Source organism: Gymnoscopelus braueri, assembly GCF_963280865.1.
Source record: "Gymnoscopelus braueri genome assembly, chromosome: 13".
NCBI lineage: Eukaryota > Metazoa > Chordata > Actinopteri > Myctophiformes > Myctophidae > Gymnoscopelus > Gymnoscopelus braueri.
The window spans coordinates 50889652-50902041 of record NC_137615.1 but is presented as its reverse complement, the minus strand read 5'-3'; the positions used below and the strand labels follow the sequence as shown (position 1 = coordinate 50902041).

General features: G+C 41.7%; 1 protein-coding gene across 8 annotated transcripts in view; it reads left to right on the top strand.

Moving 5' to 3' along the window:
• Positions 1-6083, top strand: part of LOC308098232 (uncharacterized protein) — a 54717-nt gene extending 48634 nt beyond the window's left edge. For 5 of the 8 annotated variants that reach the window (XM_080446507.1, XM_080446508.1, XM_080446506.1 and 2 more), the window contains one exon: positions 4926-6083. Coding sequence is in view for 2 of the 8 variants with exons in the window: in XM_080446504.1 (XP_080302630.1) it covers positions 4926-4947 (22 nt within the window). In the remaining 6 variants the exon portion in view is untranslated. Of the gene's footprint in view, positions 1-1859; positions 1898-4925 lie in introns of all 8 variants that reach the window. The other 3 variants (XM_080446505.1, XM_080446503.1, XR_013934274.1) reach the window with 2 other exon arrangements.
• The last annotated feature ends 6307 nt before the right edge of the window (positions 6084-12390 follow it).

Here is a 12390-nt window from a genome sequence, read left to right as displayed (position 1 = left end):
CGTTGCTTGGCCAGAAGCCTCTTATCTTCATAATTATTCTCGCAAATTAATGCCCTACGTGATCATACTACAGCGTCACACAAAAGCATCAAAAAGTAGCAAATCAGGGGGCACGGTGGCGCAGTCGGTAGCGCTGTCGCCTCACAGCTAGAAGGTCCTGGGTTCAATTCCCGCTGGGGACGCTGTGGGCGCTGGGGGCGTGTTCTCTCCTCCGCGTCATCAGTGCCCATACCCTAGGTGGGGTTGGTGAAAGGGCCTTTCTGTGTGGAGTTTGTATGTTCTCCCCGTGTCTCCTAGGGTAGTTAATACCCTCACAAAAACATGCAGTAATCCTGGTCACTATACTGCCTCCCCCTGGTCAGCCAGGGCGCCTGATGTCAGGTGATAAGAAGCGGCCTGCTTGCTCCTCATGCATTGAAGGAGGCATGAGCTTCAGCTTGGGCTCTCCCTAGGCTGGCAGAGGGAGAGTAGCGCCCAGGATTACATAGGCAATTGGCACTGGGTGAAAAAATATGGGTTACAAAATCGTGGGATAAAAATTATTAAGAAGGAAAAAAAAAAAAAAAGTAGCAAATCCACAAGCTCGAAACGCGGCGCAAAGCGGCGCTTTCGAGCTTGTAGATCTGCTACTTTTGCTATTTTTGAATTTGAATCCTGAAAAGTAACAGTTTTGGACATTCCACCACGACAGAGACGATATAATAATAATAATGATGATAATAATAGTAATAATAATAATTATAATAATAGAAGCCAGTGGCCCATAGGGCAGGAGCCTATCTCCTGTTTCTGTAGCGTTAGCATGACACTATAGTATGTCGCTGGGACTTACCCCCAATCCATAATAATAATAATAATGATAATATAGGCTATATAGTATGTCCCATTTCTAATATTCGAGTGGGATTTCTATCACCGCCTCTCAGATTTTAGGAGCTACCTGACAAAATGCGAATCAATCTTAAGCCGGCAGCTGTGTTTGCAAACATCCCTCTGCACGTCTGTGTGTGCGTGTGCGTGCGTGTGCGTGTGTGTGTGTGTGTGTGTGTGTGCGCGCGTGTGTGTGTGTGTGTGTGTGTGTGCGCGCGCGTGCGTGCGTGCGTGCGTGCGTGCGTGCGTGCGTGCGTGCGTGCGTGCGTGCGTGCGTGCGTGTGTGTGTGTGTTACTGTGTTTCATTGCCTTGTGCACATTGAGAACAACGTGTTTGGACTTTCAGAGTCGTTCTAAAAGAGGGTGTACTTACTTACGATACAGTGTGACATTATCGCTGTAGCAGGTCTACAGCACATGGTCGTGGGTGCATTTACTACTACATATTACTACAGTGACTTGGTGGTTCTCAAAAAGGGGGGGGGTCCCCTGCTAAATTGTTGATAGGAACTGCAGTAAATAAGACCCTTGCAGGTCTGTAACTCTTGAGAGTGTACAAATGGAACCAAATCCATTTGAACACTCAAAGTTATACCATATACCAAAGTTGGTGGGGTGGGGAAGGGGGTCCTTGAAAAAAATAATAATTTGAGAACCACTGCTGTAGCTTGTTTGCACCCTGCAAGGAAACAGGAGGTCCCTACCGTTGGTACTTCGGCGCCCTCTACAGTACTAACACCGTAACTGTTTTGCGTTGAACTTGTGAATCCTTTTTGGCAATAATCATTTTCTCACACTAATTATTGAGACGCAATGAGGACTTTCAACACCGTAAAGGAGGAATGTGTGAATTCAGAGGGTCACTAATATTAAAAAAAAATGATAACAGCCTAACTGGCCATTTACATCTTCACCTCACTGCATCAGGTTGGACTTTTAATAACAGATGTTATATCAGTCAGTATAAACATATGTGGTGGTCATTACAGCACAGAGAATGAACCATCAATGGACGTCACACCGTCAGGTATTTTACAGTTTACCGTCGTTCTCTCTTCCGCCTTCATTCCTACTCCTTCCGTTCCGTCCGTCCGTCCGTCCGTCCGTCCGTCCGTCCGTCCGTCCGTCCGTCCTCGTTCGCGGTGCATTCACGCCAAATGCGTTGACAACCCCTCTGGACCAGTGGTTCCCAAAGTGCGGTCCAGGGACCGTTATGGTTTCCCCCGAATGGACCCTTAACCGGTCTGTAACTCTCAAAGAGTTATGGAGGCGCTTTGACAACGAAACGCTTTGAGAACCACTGTACTAGACGCATGAACGTTTCTTCAACCTGGTTGGGCTTGTATATGTGGAACAGCAGGAACATATAGGTTTAGAATGATAATACCTGAACGTCATCATTCTACACTTTTTCTAATATTGTGTTAATAGTTTAGGAAACGCAGCACTAGTGTTGGAGGGACTCCTCTCACACTGTTTCACCAAATCACAGACTGGGACTTATTGGGCCTGACCAACGAATTTCAGTCGCAAGATTTGCTTTTGTTTCAATCCCTGAGGACATACTGTACTGTACTAACATGACTGCTCTGTGGTGGTGGGCTATGCTCTTATTTCTGTGCATGGGGAGGAAGCGGCGGTCTTTCTGCTGGCTTTTTTAAAAATTCCAGTTTAACCTTCAGACAAGCGGTGCTACTTACCCTCCTAACTCTGCATGCTGCGGCGCTCGGCGGTGAGTGCTAACTCTACTCTCTTTTCTTAACCTCATTCTGCTTAACCAAACCCATTAAAGGGATAGTTCACCCCCAAAATGACTTTTTTTCCTAGTCACTCCATGGAGATTTGATGACCGGCAGCGGTTCCGGTAGGAGACACTAAGAGTCTCCTTTGTGTCTCCTACCGGAACCGCTGCCGGTCATGAAATGATTGGCTTGGGAATGAGACAAAAACTAAACAAATATCCATGAATTTAAGTCTCCATGGGATGACTAATCGATAGGAAAAAAGTTATTTGTTGGGTGAACTATCCCTTTAAGACCTGAGGCCGATTCTACAAATGCCTTCTGGATTCATTCTCAAACTTTGATTTTTTTTTTTTTTAAATGCCAAAAGATTGCAGATTTACAAGCTCGCAGGTCTGCTATGCAATGTTATATTAAACCACTTGAACCCCAGCATCCTTATTCTGAGGAGGGGACATTTGGAGGAAAATAGCAGATCTACAAGCTCACAATGCATCGATGCGTTGTGAGCTTGTAGATCTGCTGTTTCCGGGGAAGAGATTCGTTGTAGAAGGAAACGAGAGCAGACCCGAGCACAGATGCAACTCGTGTCCGTTTGTCAAAGGCCCTGTTCTGACTGGCAGCCCAAATCCAGCCCAAATCTGATATCCCATCCAGATTTGGAGTCGGGATTGGTTTCATGCAGTCTGAACAAGACTGAGGAATGTGATTCAAATCAGATTAGCAAAAATCTGACGGCATAAAAAACAATGCGACATAAAAAACAATCCATTCTAGCCTAGGCCACAAATCGGATTTGGGCTGCCAGCCTGAACAGGGCCTATGAGAACAGAGGATTTATTTAGCCTGTTCTCTGCTAACAGCGTTACATAACGCAGTGGTTCTCAACCTTGTGGGCCTGTGGGTTTATCAGTGGTGGAAAGTAACCAAGTACATGTACTTAAGTACTGTACTTAAGTAAAATGTTGAGGTATTTTTACTTTACTTGAGTGTTTCCAATTTCCAATACTTTTACTTCTATTCCACTACATCTCAGCGGCAAATATTGTACTTTTTACTTTTACTTATATAAAACATACATTAACCACTTTAGCCCTATTTTATGCATAGGCTATTTGAAAATAGCCGATCTACAAGCTCACAACGCATCGCATCGCATCTCGACTCGTTGTGAGCTTGTAGATCGGCTATTTTCAAACATTTTAGTACTTTTACTTTTGGTACTTTTAATTATATTTTGATGCCAATACTTTTACTTAAAGGGATACTTCACTTTCGGGCCGGGGACACATTTAAAAAGAATATTAAAAATAAATGAAAAAAGTTATGGAAAATTCATGGCCCCCTCACACATTAGTAGGACACTCTAATGTGTGAGGGGGCCATGAATTTTCCATAACTTTTTTCATTTATTTTTAATATATTTTTTAAATGTGTCCCCGGCCCTAAAGTGAAGTATCCCTTTAAGTAACATTTTGAACACAGGCCTTTTAGTTGTAACAGAGTCTTTTCATAGTGTGGTATTGCTACTTTTACTTAAGTAAAATATCGGAGTACTTCTTCCACCACATGGGGTTCATCATCACCTACAAAGCCCTCAACCACCAGGCACCCCAATACATCTCCGACCTCCTTCACAACCACGTCCCCACCCGTTCCCTCAGATCCAGCGATGCCAACCTCCTCAAATTCCCCACCAAAAAAAACAAGCACACCTGGGGTGATAGGGCATTTTCCGTTGCAGCACCCACCCTCTGGAACCCACTCCCACCTCACATCAAAACCGCCCCCACCCTTGCCGTGTTCAAAACCTCCCTCAAAACCCACCTCTTCAGAACTGCTTTTCCCACCTAGCCTGATCTCCTACCACCTTTTCAACTGCCATCCAACTTTTGTTTTATTCCCTGGCCCTCTGCAGCCTTTTTAACTTTTTAACCTTTATTCTCTAGATTCTTATTAAATTAAAGTTGTTTTGTTTTGTTTTGTTTTTATTTTGCTCTTCTTAGTTCTATGTAAAGCGTCTTTGAGTATTCAGAAAAGCGCTATATAAATCCCAGGTATTATTATTATTATTATTCATACCTCAAAAAAAGAAAGAAAGAAAGAGTCAAACTAAATGTAATGCCTCAACTCCTACAATTCCAAGTTCTTGTCAGGGTTCAAATATGATAATTTTTTGGTGGGGGGGTCGTGGCCTGAAAAGGTTGAGAACCACTGACATAACTCACTGCATACTGACCTCTAATACCAGGTTTTCTTTAACTTTCTGACACTCACACGCCGTTCCGTCTCCTCTCCCTCTTCTCCTTCCAGTTCCAGAGCTTCAGAGTTCTGAGCGAACATAAAAAGACTTCCCTGCCAGCAGCCTCCTTCGTTGTTTTTGATTTGTTTCGTTTTTGGTTTGCTTTTAAGCTGATCTCTGAAGAGAAGGAGGAACCTATGACAAAAAGAAGATGGGTGGCTTTTCAGAAGATCGGTTTGCCTTGTCGTCGACGACTACCTACGCCGCGTGGACCCCAGGACCCGACCATCGGCTTCTACTCTTCCCTCCCTGTAGTTCTTTCTACGGTGTTTTCGGGGGGAGATGTGCGGCTGTGTCGTTTTTTTGTTGTTGTTGTTGTTTTGGCCTGTGAATTGCGAGCGGCTTTTCTTAAGCCATTCACCCAAGTGCCTCTGAAGTTGTATTGTACACATTTTTTTGCTTGCCTCGTGTTCGTCTGGGTGGTGTTAATTGTGTTGTAATCTGGTCCATAATGGGGGAGGGCAGGTTCCAAAAACCAAAATCCAATTTGGAAGTGGAGAAAGAGCAGCAATAAAGCGTTCAGGTGGTAGAAACTGGAGAGTGAGGAATTTGATCTGTTTGGATTATGAATATAGTTATTAGACATTGTCGGTACAAAGCAGAGAAAAGTTAGTGTGGTATTTTCTTGTTTTACAGGCTAAACCCTTATTAAACTGTGGTCTCCAGAAGAAATTAAAAAAGTGATAACCTTAACAAAATTCCCCTACGTGCCTGTTGTAGTGTGTGCCGGCCCCAAACTTTCAAAAGTACCAAAAGAAGAGAAAAGGAGAAAAGAAAAAAAAGAGAACACCAGAGTTTGTAATCAATATCTCACTCCTGTTGTCAAATGAACAACGGTAGCAATTTAAATATGCACACTGACAATGAACACTCATGTCTGGTATACATTAAAGCCAAATTTATACTCCATAGTGTGGCGTCAAGAACGGAGATATAAGCTAACAATGCGTCACAACACGTTGCTAGCTTAAAACTTCGCCAATTGAAACCGCCATGAAACGGAGTACGAGTTATTTTAGCTTGAATATACAGTATGTGACATAGCGTGTTTGATACGTAGTACATTTATGAAACCGTACAGATCTTGTAGATAACTATTTGTTTAAACAGTTTTGGGGGGTTTTACTGTATGAACTCTGGATTATTAAAAGCCAATTTGTCTAAACCAACGCTTGTGTTCTTTTGCTTGTTTTCACGTCTATTGTATATGTTCTGGGTCAGATGAAGCAAACTGTGGTCTCAAATCTTGACTTAAGCAACCTTGTCGTATTACGTTTAACTTAAAGAGAGGGTTAAAGATTATTTTCAAATGGTGTGGAAAATCAGCATATTATAATTTGGCATTCTCATAAACATGTTACATTGAACAGCAAATTTGCCCGAGTCCCACAATTCAGAAAACATCTAGTAAATAATGTTTTGTGATGTCAGGAGTGGAAGAAGTACAGCCTGGTAAAACTCGCCTAAACTCTGTATAAACAAATGCAAGGATACTTACAGTATATCATCAACATACTTATAATCAGTGGTGTAAAGTAAATAAGTTCATTTACTTAAGTACTGTACTTAAGTAATGTTTTGAGGTATTTGTACTTTACTTGAGTATTTCCAATTGCCAATACATTTACTTCTACTCAACTACTCCGCTTCAGCTCTATATACATTGAATTGGGACATTCTGCACAATGAATACTTTTACTTTTGGTACTTTAAGTACATTTTGATGCCAATACTTTTGTACTTTTACTTTAGTACATTTTGAATTCCGGACTTTTACTTGTAACAGAGTATTTCTACATTGCAGTATTGATACTTTTACTTACCACTTTTCCACCACTGCTTATAATCTCACTGTTATTGGTAGAAAGGCTTGCAGAGGGGTGTGTGCGTGTGTGCGTGTGTGTGTGTGTGTGTGTGTGTGTGTGTGTGTGTGTGTGTGTGTGTGTGTGTGTGTGTGTGTGTGTGTGTGTGTGTGTGTGTGTGTGTGTGTGTGTGTGTGTGTGCGCGTGCGTGCGTGCGCGCCAATTATATACTATCAATGCAGTATGCACAGAAACATCTTCCACTGCACAAAGTGAGAAGGTTTCTCATTTTAAGTGATTGATTATATTCTAAAAGCAACTGATATTGCAGATATGGAGTAGAACCAAAGGATTGCAGCTTTAAAGTAACAACAAAATGGAAAGGAAATAATGAATGAAACTGCTCAAGAAAACAGAAGAGTGTCTACTTTGCTGGGGGACAGTATTTTGACTGTTTCAATAGTTTTCACATCATGTGTGTGTTGTCATCTCTGTGGACATTCTGCAACCCAGACCACTCAGGATGAATCTTCTCTAGTGGGGCAGTTAATCAAACTAATCGATTTAAATGGGCATTTCACTTTATTTCACTTTAACGTCTTCATTTTATTTTATTTATTGTTTTCATTTAAAATAAATGTAATTAAAGTAATTGAAAAGATGGCCCCTCTCGCTTTAGAAGGACAATATCAGTGTTTTCAATGAGTCTAACATGGTTAGAGTTTGAAGTTACAATGGGTTCATATAGGAAGGTTCTGATCAAATCTCTCAATCAATATCAAAATGTTGAATCAAGCTACTTCAAAACGGTCTGGGGTTCACACAATAGCCAGAATAGACATTAAAATGACCCCAGAAGGAAGTGAAATACCCCTTAAATAGATCATTGAACATAATCCTATATTAAAATTGCCTAATGGGTGGACGTCACAAAAGCGTAACATCTGGACCTGCAAGGCACTCCGATCCGCACCAAACTTGACACAAACACTGGTCAGGGGTCTGCCATCAGAATAGCCAGGGCTGGGTACCACAGGCATCTCCTATCTGCACCAAACTTGGCACAAACACTATTTACGGGTCTGCCATGACAATAGTCACACCAGGGACCACGTGTGGGCCCAAGCATTTTTTAAATGCAAATAAAATAATCCAAATTAGTGAAAATAGACAGAAACGGTGCCATATTATAATGAGCATTATTGAGGACTATATATATACTATTTATGTATATAAATATATGAAGATACTGTACGTTGACAATGGGTGAAGTGGTCCTTTAATTAACCACTTTAACCCTTTACAGTATACTTCAATGACCTACACACTAAGTGTCTTCACCCAGAAATAGACTCACAACATCTTGTAGATTGGCTATTTCCGTTTTAGTTGGGTCAGCACCTTCCTTGGTACTGTACTGTTGGTCAGTGGTTTTCAAAATAATAAAAAAATTGCTACCAAATGCATATTCATTTGGGTGTCCTTGATATGAAGCCACGGGTGTATATATTCTCGGTGTCTGAGATGGGATTGACAGGGCTGCTGTGTGTGACTTCCCTTCCCAGGGTGCAACAGGAGCAGCTGGCGGCCATCTTCCTGATGCTCAGAGAGAACCAGGAAGCACCGGGTGACGAGACGGAAGGAGACATGAATGAACAACTCAAACTCTACTACACGATGTAGTCTATTGGGGGGGAGAGAGAGAGAGAGAGAGAGAGAGAGAGAGAGAGAGAGAACAACTCAAACTGTACCTAGGCCCTGTTCAGACTGCAGTCACATCCAGTCAAATCCGATTCATTTCTCAAATCCGATCTATTGGCCCGACTGTTCACACTGCATTTGCAAGTGACCAGATCTGTTCTGTCACAGATCTGTGTGTTCAGACTGATTTAAACAACGTCAATCCACTGCCGCCCCATATCTGCTTTGGTTACCCTGGTAACGACATAGGCGTCATGACGTCATGACTTTAATCTCTTTATATGTTCTTCAAATTCTTTATTTTCTTCTGACACTGCAGAGAGGACCTTGTGAACCCATTTTCTGCCATGCCGCGAGATATGTCTTAATATATTACCTTGTTCCTGTACATTCCTTCAAGTTTCGCTTGTACTGAGGCATCCCCCCAAAGTGCTAGGAGACATTGAATATCTCCGTCTGTCCACTGAATGCTGCTCGCCATTTCTTCTGTAAAACTTGTTATTCTGCACTATTGTTTTGTTTTCATAACACCCCTTGTGCTCTCGTAAATCAAACTCCGTAATGAGTGGCGCTCGGGTTGCGCTGCAAGTGACGTTTTGGACAGTTTGATATGCGACTTGCGTGGTTAGATCAGGTTACTGCGTTCAGACTGAGACACATCTTTAGAAATCAGATTTGAATCAGATCTGAAACCACCTCTGAATGTGGCTCAAGTGGATTTGTAAAAATCGGATTCCATGTGACCTGTCTCTGTTCAGACTTTATAAAAACAGATCGGATTCCAATCTGGATATGGCATAGATCTGATTCAGGCTGGATTCAGGCTGGATTTGGCTGCCAGTGTAAACGGGGCCTTTGTCTACTAGAGCAGGGGTTCCCAAAGTTGGGGTCGCGACCCCACTTGGGGTCGCAGGAGACTAGCGGTGTTTTGTTTTTTTTTATTCAACAGAATGGATGAAATACAATCTACAAATGATTACAAATAGTACATTTTACCATTTTAATACATTACAAATGTGCACCGAACGTGCAAGTTTATGAGCATAAATTATCTCCAGGTTTAGGTGGGGTCGCGAGTCAATGGCCGCATTATTTTGGGGTCGCGGGCTGAAAGGTTTGGGAACCCATGTACTAGAGAGAGCAACTCAAACTGTAGTCTACTAGAGAACAACTCAAACTCTACTCTCTGTAACTAGAGAACAACTCAAAATACTCTCTGTAGCCTACTAGAGAACAACTCAAACTCTACTCTCTGTAGTCAACTAGAGAACAACTCAAACTGCAGTCTACTAGAGAACAACTCAAACTACTCTCTGTAGTCTACTAGAGAACAACTCAAATTGCAGTCTTCTAGAGAACAACTCAAACTGCAGTCTACTAGAGAACAACTCAAACTGCAGTCTTCTAGAGAACAACTCAAACTGCAGTCTTCTAGAGAACAACTCAAACTGCAGTCTACTAGAGAACAACTCAAACTGCAGTCTACTAGAGAACAACTCAAACTGCAGTCTAAACAACTCAAACTGCAGTCTTCTAGAGAACAACTCAAACTCTACTCTCTGTATTCTGTAGTCTAGAGAACAACACAAACGGCTAAATATTTAAAATGTGCATTTTGTTTTTTCAGGTGAATTTTTTTCATACCGAGTTGACTTTGATTTCAAAGTTTTCTTGTTGTTTTTTTGTTCTTATTGTCTTATCATTTTTCCAAATAAAGTTTTTCTGTTCTTCACCCCCCCACACACACACACACACACGCACACACACACACACACACGCACACGCACACACACACACACACACACACACACACGCACACGCACACGCACACACCACACACCACACACACACACACACACACACACACACACACACACACACACACACACACGTAAGTCGCTTTGGATAAAAGCGTCTGCTAAATGACTGTAATGTAATGTAATGTAAAGCAACCTTGAGTACTTGAGAAAAATGCTATATAAATTCCAGGTATTATTATTATTATTATTATTATTACTATTCATGCCCCGGTGTGTAAAGACCTTAAGACTGGATCAAGTGGTTGTCTTACTGTACAAGGACATGTATTGTTGTAGGCCTAATCAGTGTTGCCATGTCTGCTTATTATAAGCGACTTTGGACAAAATACTTGTTTTTCTAAATGTTTGTCTTTGTGTATGTCATCATACGTTGTTAAACTCCGTAGTTTTTTTTGCCATAATAAGAAGATTCAACCAGTTGATGTAGCTCCTAGCCTGACAATGGTGCCTGGTTTTGCATACCAGTAAGTAAACAGGAACTTAAAATATACTACGTTAGTTCCATTGATCCAAGCTGGAACACAATCGATTGATTGATCATTGAGATGATGAATCAACACACTGTGTAGCTAATCTATTGTGGGAAGATGGAACATTTAGAATGGCTGGTTTGTTCATGGTTTACAATATAGCCTTTAGAATGTGTTGCGACTGAGTTGGATCCCTAGGATGTCAAAGGAATGATCAATGTACAATAAATACTTTTTATACTTGAATGAAATAATTATGAATGACATGCTTTCTTGTTTTTTATTGTCCTAGTAATAAAAACCCTAGTTTATTGTGTGTCTGTTAATAGCGAAATATCTTTCAATAGGATTTTCATGACATTTTCAGGGAATGTTTGGGTGACTATATCTCTAAGGCCCAAGATTTGGATTTTGTGTGTTGAAGATATTATTTGATTAATCAACCTTATATTTACTTATACTTCTGCGTTTTCCGGAATCAAAAACACTTTGAGTGTGAAATACATTCTGGATGAATGGTATTTCGTACCGTCTGAAGAGTTAATGGACCACGCATGGGCGTCCCCTTTGAGTTTGATGCCGACGCTTTTGACTTTGGTTTCTTTCTCCAACTGGAACGCATCTCCCTGTGACTAGATCTCCCCCCGAAAAGGTCCCCTCCTCGTTGAGAACATTATTCTAAGTTATGTTAAGGGCTTTCACTGAAGGCCTTTCTGTTGGTTTGGGGGGGGGGGGAACTATGTCCTGTTATATCCTGTATCTTTTGCTTAAAGTTGAATGCAAAGCACATTGAATAGGCTCTATGCACAGCAGCCATATTGGAAAGAAATTGGGCCTCTTCCTTACTTCATTCACAAGTGTTACCAATCATACTAATTAGGGCTCCGTTCCATTTAGCACAGTGGTTCTCAAACATTTCAATTTAAAGGGCCCCCATAACTGAGAGTGTACAAATGGAACCAAATGGACCTGTACACTCTCAGAGTTACACACCCGTAAGGGGCCATTTGGAACCCCCTCAAGGAACCATGAGGGTCCCTGGACGTCACTTTGAGACCCACTGGTGTAGCAGTGTTTCCAGTGCGCCAACATGCACAATATCAGCACCTTCATTAGTATCATTGGTAACACCTGTGAAGGAAGTAAGGAAGAGGCCCAATTTCTTTCCAATATGGCTGCTGTGCATAGAGCCTATTGCTTTGTTGAAATGTACCCATAAAAATGTATTTTTCTAAACTACTCAAATCACCTGTATACCCTTATATCAGACCACGTCATGCTGCCATTACATGAACGTGTTTCTAAGGGAGACGTGACGTCAGGGTCAGCGGCACGTAGGCCTACGTTGCAATAGAGAATGAAAGCGGGGGTAACGTTTGGAGACTGACTTTCATTCACAGCGACTTCAGACTCGTCCTCAAAGACTTAACACTGTTTTTGGCCATAATGTTCAACAATACAGGGTGAATTTGGTTACATTTGGTTTGGTTTGGTTACATTAACACTGAGGATCTCCAATGGCTAATTACGCCAAAAGTGGTGACCTTAGAGCATACATGGGCAACTGGCAGCCCGGGGGCCACATGCGGCCCCCACCTTCACTTAATGTGGCAGGTTAATATCGGATTACTGATATATTATTGATTTCAGCTGTTACAATTCCCAACATGCAAACATGACCCT